The 12,553-nt window shown below is 44.1% G+C and overlaps 1 protein-coding gene across 1 annotated transcript; it reads left to right on the top strand.

Moving 5' to 3' along the window:
• Positions 1–449: 449 nt before the first annotated feature.
• On the top strand, positions 450–1,586 carry HTR1D (5-hydroxytryptamine receptor 1D). The gene has a single exon (XM_013942962.1). It carries the CDS (start codon positions 450–452, stop codon positions 1,584–1,586), a length of 1,137 nt encoding a protein of 378 aa, XP_013798416.1.
• The last annotated feature ends 10,967 nt before the right edge of the window (positions 1,587–12,553 follow it).

Raw genomic sequence — 12,553 nt, 5'->3', positions numbered from 1 at the left:
TGGCCTCTCACTCTTCAGTACTGATTTATGCAACTTTGCAGAAGATCAGTACAAAAAGGAGTTGTGAGGAGAAGATAATAAAGAATGATTTTGTCTTCAGGTACATTAGAAGTAAGATAAAAATAAAAAATACCTACATTCCCACCACTTGCACTACCTTCTGTGTTGTCGTATGCCAGGATCATGTTTGGATGATTATGTTAACATTTTGCTTTTTAACAATGGCCTCAAATAAGATGCAATGGAAAAACTAGCTTCGGAGAGTACCTCATCTACTATTCAAGCTCTTATTTGCAAGGAGTTAGTATTTCTTTAATGTTGGACTCTAGTACAAAAAGTTCTGCTTCAGCAAAATGTGAACATCTTTCTTCATTGTGGAGGGAAGATTACATTGGGACGTGAAATCAGAGCAGAGAAGATTACATTGGAAAGTGAGATCAGAGCAGAGAATGACTCAGTATAACCATTCAGCAGAGCTCTCTCTCCAGAGCTCAGCAAATAAGTCATTAAATTTTACTGAAACGCCACTGGCTTTGGATGAAAGGACACTATTAGGGCTGAAGATTTCACTGTCAGCCCTTCTGTCTGTTATAACTTTGGCAACGATCCTTGCAAACATTTTTGTTATTATTACAATTTTTCTGACTAGAAAGCTCCACACACCCGCAAATTACCTCATTGGTTCCTTGGCAGTGACCGATCTTTTAGTGTCTGTCCTAGTGATGCCCATCAGTATTGCTTACACTGTCACCCACACATGGGCCTTTGGCCAAGTGTTGTGTGATATCTGGTTATCCTCAGACATCACGTGCTGCACGGCCTCAATCTTACACCTCTGTGTTATTGCACTGGATAGATACTGGGCTGTCACAGATGCTTTAGAATATGCCAAACGCCGGACTGCTGGCCGAGCAGCACTCATGATTGCTGTGGTCTGGATGATCTCTATTAGTATTTCTGTGCCACCACTTTTCTGGAGGCAAGGGAAAGCTCATGAAGAAATTGCAAAGTGTACTGTGAACACAGATCAGATTCCCTACACAATTTACTCCACCTGTGGAGCTTTCTACATCCCAACTGTGCTCCTTGTAATATTGTATGGTAGAATTTATGTAGCAGCTCGATCCAGGATTCTGAAGCCACCTTCATTATATGGGAAACGATTTACTACTGCACACCTGATTACTGGCTCTACTGGGTCTTCTCTCTGCTCCATTAACTCTAGCCTGCATGAAGGGCATTCCCATTCAGGTGGATCCCCAATATTTATCAATCATGTTAAAATAAAACTTGCAGATAGTGTCCTGGAAAGGAAAAGAATTTCTGCCGCAAGAGAAAGGAAAGCCACCAAAACTCTAGGCATTATTCTGGGAGCTTTCATTTTCTGCTGGCTGCCATTTTTTGTCATGTCCCTAGTCCTGCCAATCTGTCAGGATGCTTGTTGGTTTCATCCTATCCTACTGGACTTTTTTACATGGTTAGGTTACTTAAACTCACTGATCAATCCAGTCATTTACACAGCTTTTAATGAAGAATTTAAACAGGCTTTCCAAAAGTTAATACATTTCAAAAAGTGCTTGTCTTGATCCTTTCCTATTGTTATTGACTTCTGTACAATCTCACAGCCTACTCAGAGACTTTCTGTACCTTTATTCCTGAAGTAAGGAGTGGTAACTGCCATCTCTGCTGCTAGCCTGTGTTGTGCATGTAACTGGGAACTTCTTGCCAATTTGATACTTTCTGTCTGGAATTCTGTATCCCATAGTAGAACTTGTCTATGGTCTCTGCAGTGATCCTCTGTGTATATAAGATCAAAACATGAAGTAAGCTTTGTAACAAGTGAAAGAACCAGAAAGCTGAGTTTGTATGATGAGATATTGCCCAATTCTACCATGCCTTTGTAACCTGATGGGAGGAGAATGTGTGCATATTTGCAGGACTTCAGTATTTCTTGTGTATATTATTAGCAATTTATGTAGGCAGAGAACATTTCTGGATAACAGGATCTGATGCCTACATTTTCTATGGCATGTATCCTATCCATTTGAAGTTGATAAAACCAGTAACTTTTTCAGAAATTGTGTGACACAATCTGACTATAAGCAACAGGGCACAAAGACATAACAAATATCTAAGTTTGGTAGACATGTCATGATTATGCATTTTGCATTTACTGCTACACTTTTGGTGAACTCCAGGAAGAAGACTATTTATTTGAAATTATTTTTACACATTTTATCATGAATAGAATAGCCAGTGCAGAAATACTAAAAAATAAATAGCATGAAAATTATTGAAAATTATTTTGATCTTATATTTCTGTTATTTAATTTTTTGCATGCACAAACTGAAACAGGCAAATATGTTTAGTGTCTGTGTGGACTGACAGGGACCTTGGAATGGAGCCTGAAGAAGTACAGGTTCCTTCTTTGGTTCTGGTGCATAGAAAAATGAATTAGAGATAAGTTAGCAAATATAGCTGTATACTGTTGTGTCTAATCCATGGGCACCCAAGCACTCTGCATGGGATCAAGTAAGTGCCTAAGAATGAGACAATAAAAAAACATTTTTTTCAGTCTTCCATGAGAAATTAGAATCTTCACATGAGATGTAGAAACTGTGAACCTCTGAGAAAAGATTGAAAAAACTGGGAGAGTGAAGGCTGAGGCAAGATAATAATAGTCTTCAGATAGATAAAAGAGAGCTGCCAAGAGGAAGGGAATAATCTGTTCTCTACATTCATAGACAGTAAGACAAGAGATCAGGGACTTACAGAGGGGAGAATTAGGTGAAGTATCGATAAAACTTTTATAGTGAGGTTGTTGGGGTTGATGTGGAGTCACTATCTCTGGAAGTCTTTAAGAACTAGTCAGACAAACATCTGTCAGAAATCACAATGTCAGGCTCCTCATCTTTTGCAAAGGAATGGAATAGAGCTTGGAAAGCGGAGTAGGTCCCCTCTAATCTGCATTTCTGTAGTGCTAGGATTCTGTTATAGACATAACCTGTGTAAAGACTATATAACCCCCCACACACACACACATATAAATATATATATAAATATATATATAGTTTTTTAATCTATACCTTTTATATATAAATCTATAGATAATCTATATCCATATAGATATATCATGTATATCTATATCTATATCGTGTATAACCTGCAGCTCCAGACTCCCTTCAGGCTGCCATCCCTGCATCCAAGATAATTGCTTAAGTCCTGGGGAGCCAGGCTACTCCCAGCTACTACCATTGTGGGGCAGTCAGTATGGCACAGCCAGCTCAGTGTTGGTCTGGTGGTAGCTGAGGTATGCAAGGCATCCCCAAGGGTTGACGTAACCATCACTGCTAAAATAATGGGATATACAGTCTCATATTGTCTCTGCTGCAGGGGATCTACAGGACTACATGAATCTGAAGAGATATCACTCCAGGATCCTGCAGGGCCTTGTCACCCAAAGGACCATTTGCGGAGACTATAGGAAGATCTCCTAGCTTAGTACAGGACACTGCATATTCCAGAACTTTGGCATCTTCTAAAGGAGACAGACAAGCATCCAATTCCTCCCCAGAGGACATAGTCCATCCACCCCAGAGGATATAGTCCATGTTATTTTAGAATAAACCTTCTCATCATGGGCCTGGGTGGTTCAAGCCTCCCTGGGCAGTAGAGGCCCACATCAGGGTTTCAGTCAGTCATGGAGCTCATGTAGAACAGTGACCTGCTGTCATCATCTGACTACAAAAGAGCAGATGTTCAAAGACAGACTTCATACCAGTGGGTTCACATCAGTGGAGCTCTTTGCATCCTCTGCAAGCTGTAGGAGCATTTGGAGGAGCCTTTCCATTTGACATTGGCACAGCAAGACAAGACTGCTTTTTCATGACTCAGCAATGCTGCCAGCAGTGGCTGAATCCCAAAACAAAGACTTGCATGCTGAAAAGTTTCCTGCAGCCATATAGCACGAGCAATAGTACGAGAATACCCACGACATGACATCTTCTACTCCCTCAGGAATTTTTTCCTGTCCCCAACCTGGAAGATGGTCACAGCCTGAGGAGTGTGTGATCCCACAGGTCATGGGATCAGACCCATGTAGCCCTTTTCTACACTATAAGCAAAGGTTTCCTCTCATGAAGACACTTTATTTGGATATCTCCTAAGCTGCCTCTCCTTTTCCTTCTGATGCTGTCCATCCTGCCTGCACTGGGTGATTTCTGGACCCATGTCCTGTGTGCTCATCTGGAACAGCACTGTGAGCTGAGGGACCCAGTAGTGCAGAGAGGCAAAACAGCACACATCTTTAACTCCATGAACAAACCTGTTTTACAATTTAAAAACAAACAAACAAAAAAAACTGAAGTGGGGCAATAGAATAAAAGACAAACCAAATAAATGAGTCAGGGTCACAATCAAAATCCCAGAACGAAGGTCTTGGTTCCTTAGTGGTGATCTTAATGGGAGAACCAAAGATTGTTCCTCCTCCCTTCCAGCAGCCTGGCCAGCATGGTACTGTGGTCTCTCTCTTTGTGCCAGCCTCTGCTGAGAGCTGTAGGCTTGTCTTGCCACCATATGATTTGCTGCCTACTAAAGCAGGGCATGCCTTCAGAGAGGTCCCTTATGAGCTACTGATTCTGTTCCTACCTCATGTTTCAGGAAGTCATGGTAGTAGTGAGTACTCAGGTCATGGTGTTCCTGCAAAAGCTTGGCAGTGATGCCTATCCACTGGTTTGCCCAAGCAATGCTAAGCTTTGGCCTGGATTCCACTTAGAGAGCTTCTGCATAGTGTCTTCAGGTGGCCTTATGCATGGTTCTGAACCTTGTCAGAGGTAGCCTTGGAGCAGTTGATGTCAACATCTCCCAATTAGAAGTATCTATAGAGGCACCGATAGCAAGCATGCCATTCCTTGCTCAGATGTGGGAACATGCAATATACAGAATCAGAATAATTCAGGTTGGAAGGAACCTCTGGAGATCTCTAGCCCAGACTAGACCAGGTTACTCAGGGTTTTATTCAGCCTTCCAAGCATGAGGATGCACAACTCTCTGGGCAATCTGTTCCAATGCTTGACTGTCCTCACGGTGAAAAAGATTTTCCTTAAATCCAATTGGCACCTCTCTTGTTTCAGCTTATGCCTTTTGTCTCTCAACTTCCTACCACTCACAACTGTGAAGAGCCTGGCTGTTTCCTTGATTACTTCCTCAGAGGTCCTGGGGTGGTGACTGCTGTTAGGTTCCCCCAAAGCCTTTTCTTCTCCAGAGTGAGCAAGCCTGGTTCCTTCAGCTTCTCCCTCTACCCTCCTGCAGCAAGTGCTCCAGTCTACTGATCATTTTGGTGGTGCTCCACTGACCTCACTCCAGATAATTGATGTCTTTCTTGTACTAAGAGGCCCAAAATGAGACACAGTATTCTATATGTGGTTAACAAATCTGAGTAGAGCAGAATAATCACTTCCCTTGATCTACTGGCTATGCTTCTGTTAACATAGCCCAGGATGCTCTCAGGCTTCTTTGCTGCCAAGGCACACTACCAGCTAATGTTCAGCTTGCTGTCTGCTAAGATCCCCAGGTCCCATCCAGCAGAGCTGCTACTCAGCCAGTCAATACCCAGTCTGTATCATTACAATGGATTCTTCCTTCCCAGGTGCAGGATTTTGCATTTGTCCTTTGTTGCATTTCATAAAGTTCCTGCCATCCTATTCCTCCAGCCTGTCTAGATCCCTCTGAATGGTGGCCCTGCCCTGGAGTGTATGGACTAGTCCCCCAAGTTCAGTGTCATCTGCAAACTTGACAGAAGTGCACCTCCTTCAGGTCTTTGATAAAGATGTTAAACAGGACAAATCCCAGGAGATACCCCTGCAGTACTGCACTTGCTATCACACTGTCCAGCCATCCAGACCATAATGTCCCAAATTGGATACCAGGATATTGTGGGAGGTCATGTTGAAAGCCTTGCTGAAGTCAAGGTAAATGACATCCATTGCTTTTCCCTCATCCACAAATCCAGTCATTTTATCATAGAAGACAATCTAATTGGTCAGGCATGATTTACCTTTGGTAAATACATGCTGACTGTTCACCACCTTCTCCTTCATTATGTTCTTGCTCAAATCCTGCCTCCCGAGGGCAGTGCAACCCCAGGCCACAACTTTGTCATGCTTTTGCAAACTGTGTTGCAGGATTGGTTAGAGAAAATCTCTGGGTTTGATGTCACAGCAGTTATTGCCACACCTCCAGGAGCCTGAAAGAGGTCAGTGACCTCTGCAGCAGCCTGTAGCTTAGACCACAGAGCACGAGGAGAGGGGTGTCAAGGTACAAGAGGAGGAGGGGAGCACTTGGTCTGTGTCTGGTATGCAAGGAGCTCTAACAATAACATTTCCCTGCTGTATCTTTATAGCTGGTTCTGAGCGGACAGTGGACTGAGATTCCTGCACTATTGCAAACAGTTCCTAGGAGGATGGCTCAGCTGGATTAAAGACCAGCAGGTGAATGGCGGCAGTGTATGTGATTCAGGCAGTTTGCACCTTGCTTGTTCCTGACCAGCTCCAGCACTTGACCTGTGTGGTGTACTAGGGGAGGCTTCTGAAAAAAAGGATATGCTTACATCCCCTATCCTGGATGGTTTTGTATCCAGTGTATAGTGGATTGAGTGTTCCAATAGAAACCCAAATCCTAGGAAATCCTGCAAATAAATCCTTGAAGAAGACCTCCTCTTCATCCCACCCCTTGGATTGAGGCATATTATCTCTGCTTCCATGCTGATGTCCTGAGCCTGCCCTTTGTGAAAGATCTTGTGTCTCTTGCTTCTTCCCAGTGTTCAGAAGGGCATCTGGCACCTTCCTACCCACCATCCTTCCTGTAACTGTTGGATGACCAGCTGCTTGACTTTTCCTGGCCTCATGATAGTTCCTACCCAGAAAATTTCATCCTGTCTGTACATATACAAATCAAGCTGGGAAGAGGAAAGGGTGAGCAAGACCTTGACAGTACAGCCCAGTAGTTAGAACACACCTAGACAGTGGAAGATTCAGAGTCAAATTTGTTCTCTAATAAGTAGTAGATTGTTAATGCACAACAGAATTATTTCAACAGGTGACACTAGGAACTTTGTCCTTCAATATCTGGGGACTAACAGTGTTTGAAAGCAGATTTCCCAGCAGAGTATTTTGTCATAGACTTAGTGAGTTTGCATTTCCAGGACAGAGCTGGGCTGGCAGTGGTACCTAAAGCCAAGAAAAGTTCCCAGCTGAGAATCCCCAGAGCGTAAGGGGACCTTTCTGCAAGGTTCTGGGGGCCAAGTGTCTCCACAGCATTTCCCCTGATAGTTTGCCTGCTCAATGTGAGAGCTTCAATGAATCATAAAATCACAGATAATTATCCTTGAAGGACCCTTGGGAGAACAGCTGGTTCATCCCCATTGCTCTGTCTGGATCAACTATGCTTTTGGCCTTCCTGTCTCGCCTACTCTTTAAAATTTCCAGTGATGAACAGAATGGCAAAATATCATAGCACAGAAGATGACCAACTACTGTTCTTTGGTCTTCTTTGGACATTTAATGAGACTCTGTTTAATACAAGAGCAAACAAGCTGGGCCCTTTGTTTGATTAGATTGTAGGCTAATTCAGAAAGGCACATGGTCTAATATTGCACCATTCTTAATGTTGGTAAATATTTGATACAGTGCTTCTTCAGGAAATCATATTTGAAAAACCTGTGATATGGAACTGTCACAGGAAAACACTAGCTAAAGACCATAAATGAAAGATAAATAACACCCTATAGCCTCTGAGGTGAAAGGAGGAGGCTGTCATGTCACAGAGATCAATGTTCATATTTACCATGTCATTAATGGTGCATGGAGTGAGGCGCACACAAATGCATTTCACAGAAAATACGAGGGCTGCATGATTTCTAAGTGCCTCTCAGGCTTTTTTTATTTGTATAGAGGTATATACTGTGATTGTCTCAGCAGATACACTCAGTGACAGTGCAGAATTAAAAACAGAAGAATTAGCTAAATAAAAGTCAAAGCATGTGTGTTCACAGCAGCACACTGAAAACTTCAGTGAAGGATATTCCTACAACTGGGCAAGAGTGTCAGCAATGAGGAATTGCCAGAGCTGAAGGTAGGCAAGACAAGGAAAGCAGGATCTGATCAGTCCTCCCAGGACAAACCTAAGCAAGTCTTGCACTGTGAAGGGAAGATGGCCATGTAAAGCATATGTGTTGAAGTAATACTGCTATGCTAAATCATCAAAAGATAGGTCCTTGTGAGTGTGGGCAGGAGGAAACAAATGTTATATATGGCAACCAGCGCAAGTCATTCTCCCTTTGCAGTACACCTTGAGTGCCCTTGAAGGAGCGTCAGGAATGGTGGCTGTAGTTATGGTTCCCATGCAATTTTCCTTATGACACTCCAGTTACAGATGCTCAGTAGCTCATGTCACTGAGAGGTGAGAAATTCCCAACAGCTTCAGCAAAATTCATTTAACTTATTCTGAGTTCTCTTTTAATCCATCCAAGATCCTTCTGTTGAAAATGCCAGTGACAAGACATATCTTTCATACAGCTGTTGTCAGTAACTGCAATTTTGCATTTAGGCTTCATCGCTGTTGAAACAGAAGGAAGAAATGTAGGTTAGTAGTTAATGACATTAAAAGTCCTCTCAGCCAGGTTCTCTAAGCTGCCTTGTTCACATACACACCATGTCCAGCTTCTGGTGGCAGCAGTCATATTTTCACAACATCTGTTGTCAGCAATTGCTACTGAGAGGAAGGCCCTTTTCCCCAGCCTGTCAAGGTCTTCTGAGTAGCAGTCCTGCCCTGCAGCATAGCAGTAGCTCTCCCCAATTTGCTATTGTCTGCAAAGTTGCTGAGACTGCACACCATCTCCTTGTCCAGGCCATTAATAAAGACATTAAACAGTATCATCCTCAGTGTGCATCCATGAAGGATGTCCCTATAACCAGATGCCAGTCGGACTTCATGTTGTTGATCACAACTCTTCGAGTCCAAAGCTGCAGAAATTTTTCCACCCACTTCACACCCCACTTATCTGGTCCATATCTCACCAATTTGACTATAAGGAGACTGTGGGAGACCATGTTAAAGGTCTTGCTAAAATGAATCAGTACACATTCAGTGCTCTCCCCTTGTCCATACAGCCAGGTATCTCATTGTAGAAGGCAATCAGGTTGGTAAGGTATGATTTGCCCTTGGTAAACCCTTGCTGGCTGCTCCCAGTCACTTTCTTGTCCTTTATGTGCTTGGAAATAGCTTCCAGGATGTGCTGAACAATCTTCCCAGGGATAGAGATGAGGCTGACCAGCCCGTAGTTGCCTGGATCCTCCTTCTTTCCATTCTGGATAATAGGTATGACATTTGCCTTTGTTTCAATCATTAGGAATGTCTCCTGATGACCAGGACCTTTCAAAGATGACAAAGAGTGATCACACAATGACATTGGCAAGCTTCCTCAGCACTCTCGAACACACCCCATCTGGTCCCACATATATGCCTAATTCAGCTGAAATTTTTAAGATGCCTGCTCCAGGAAGGGGCCAAATACCCCCTAAACTCACCTTACTTTAACAACAAGACCTCCACCATCTACAGAGGGAGACTAAAATGAGTGACTCGTATGGAGGAGTCTGTACTGGAGATATCTAATGTATTCAGACAAACCTGGCTCTCAGTGTGTGCAGATCCTGTTTATTACTTCCAGCAGCTGCCACTCCCCATCCTGGTGTTCTCCAGATATGCCAGGTTCTGGATCCTTATGATCCTGGTCAAGACAGAGATGAAGATCCTCTATCTGAGGAGGACACGGTGCTCTCACTCCAATGCCATAGCATATGCTTTTTGAGCAAGGGGAAGATGCCAGTGGTTTGAACTGATTAAGACATTGATCTACTGGTGTTGCTGTTCCTGTACCTTGATATGGATGTGGGCTCCTGGGGGAGTTCATGGTGATATCCTGCTGATCCTAGAAACAAGAAACAGTTACAGAGACAAAAGACTTACGCTGATTGCCATATAGAGTGCTGATAATGATGTAAGAGTAACAAGCTGTGCAGCACTGCTGCCCACACAAACAACCATCTGTTTCTTTTTTCCTACTTACTGTGTTTAATAGTACTCCTAAACTCTGTGTGGCACCTAGCACAGGCAAGGCTCCACCCCTGTCAGGAGCTTTTAGAAGCTAATGAAATAAATACGAAGATCTTATCATGACTCTGATGTTATAAATACTTAAAACGTGAATTCCTTGAATCAGATATTAGCATGAGAATCTCAACTTCCCTTTAAAAAGACAATCAACATTTTAGTCTTCTTTGCAGAGAAAAGCAAGAAATTTTGACTTGATGGATACCACCAATTCAGAAACCAGGAGGCTGATTCAGCTCACTAACCTAGCAGAAAACCATTCACTCTCTGAGTTAATTTTCTGCCAGTTTAATGAACTGAACAAATGTCAGAACTGGTGCAACAGAAGCAGTACAGACTCACAAGCAAGGTCAGGAGGAGGGGAGCAGAACTGCATGTATCATCATCAGCAAGCTGTTAGATCAACTTAGACACCTTGTGAAGCTCACCATAGAAACGAAGCAGTACAGAATAGCAACATCTGAAAAGTCAGTTCAGGGACTTCATCAGCTGGAAGATGACTCAGACATTTTTTTATAGCTACTGAGAAATATTTTCTCTGAGTTTGTCTAACCCCTCACGTTACCAAGCTGGGCATAAACCGCATGAGCTGCTTTTGTTTGTTTAAGCCTTCTACGCCCATATGGGTCCTCTATTGTGAGACATGCTGACAGTTGCTGTTGCTTCCCCATAGTATTCATGATTTTATGGGGGTTTATCATCCCCCCCCCCCCCCGGTCATCTCTAGTCACATCTGCTCATACTGGAGATTAAACAGCCTTTTCTGTCAAGTACCCTAAGACAAGGAGGCTGCCACCACCCAGTGACAGCTTTCCATATAGGAAAGAGACTTTGCAGAAGGAGATTGCTGCTTCCCTCACAGAATTAACCTATTCTCCTTCTCCTATCTGCCCACAGCAGGGCAGCCTTCTGCAGCCCTCCCTAAGCACCCACACAACACCAACAGTGTAACCTCTGACATGCCTCCTCCTCCCCTCTCTTGTGGGTCTGCCCCCATTCCTGTTCCAGCCTCTGAATAGTTTGTCCCCATTTCTAGTCCCTTTTGCCCTTCAGGCTCCCCTACTTCACTCCTGCCAGCCCTGCCAATTGTATACCTTCTGCTCAAAACCTACCCAGTCTAGTCCAGGGCTGGGTCTGTCTTCCTCCCCTTTTTACATCCCCACACCCACCGGTCCTTTTCTGTCTTTTAGTCTGATGCCTCCATTGACTGCATTAAGTCCCCATGCACAAAAAACAAAAAATTGTTCCTTCCCATCAGAGTAACCATAGCTCCCTTATTTCTCCAGTTTTCTCTACGTCATGTATTATGTTTCCTTTCCGGGGACAGATCTTTCTAATTCCTTAGCCTCACAACATTAAGTTTTTCTTCTCCCAGATATCTGCCCAGGCAGTTGCACCTCCATTTCCACAGCCACTGTGTCATCAGGTGTAGCCACGCCGCTTCTGCACCATCTACAGAGAGCAGGGCGTCTCCCACACTAATCTGGAGGTCTGGCATTTGTCATTCCCTGGTTTTTCACTCATCATCCCATTCTAGTACTGGATCCCCTACCCAGAAGTTGGTTCAGGTGCAATCTTGGTGAAGGGCTTCTTTGTCGCCCTTTATTTCCCCTCAGCTCAGCTTGTTCCCCAATATTCCCCTCACATCTCTTGTTTGCCTCCTATCAGTCCTGCTGGGTGGTAATGGAGTTTACCCCCTGCCTTGTGCTTTCCTTCCAGCAGTATTTCATCATTCAGAAGTAGCTGGCCACTTGTGGCATGGGAGGCCTAGGAGTGTGCTCCATTGTGTGTAGCAAGTATGCCTCTATTGGTTGCGCTATTGCACAATGTGAATTCTGTGCTTCCTCTTCCAAGGCCAGTGGCATGGTTGGAAGGGCTGTCTCTTGGCTTGGAGAAAGGGTGCTGAGCTTCCAAAACCTGAAGCAGGGTGCCAGCACCAACACTAGGAGCCTGAGTTCCCCAGATGTCCCCCCAATAGCAGCTAAGTGGCCTACTGTGATGCCAGGAGCAATCCCATGCAGACCACTGCAGCCAGTGGACACCTCTGCTAATGACAGTGACCAGGTGGGGTCCTCAGGGATGTTACTGGCAGATACACCAAGGAGAGGGCCTGCCTTGGGGAGATACATCTCCTCTTCTGCCCCTCCCCTTCTCATCCTCTCCTGAATGCTGTCAGCTAGAGCCCCTGAATCCATACAAGTGAGCAAACCTCCATCTTCATAATGATGGGAGCTGAACTGGGAACAAGTGTTGTGAATGCACATTGAGAGACCATGAGTCCCTTTTGCCCTGAGGAGAGACTTCCTCCACAGAGTATCAGAGGGGTGGAGCTGGCCACAGGCAGCCAGAGGAAGTCACTGTCCCTCTCCTCCTGGAGGCTGT

The sequence above is a fragment of the Apteryx mantelli genome, chromosome 27 (genome assembly GCF_036417845.1).
Source record: "Apteryx mantelli isolate bAptMan1 chromosome 27, bAptMan1.hap1, whole genome shotgun sequence".
NCBI lineage: Eukaryota > Metazoa > Chordata > Aves > Apterygiformes > Apterygidae > Apteryx > Apteryx mantelli.
Note: the sequence above shows the minus strand (reverse complement) of the source record. Positions and strands in the feature narration are given on the sequence as shown.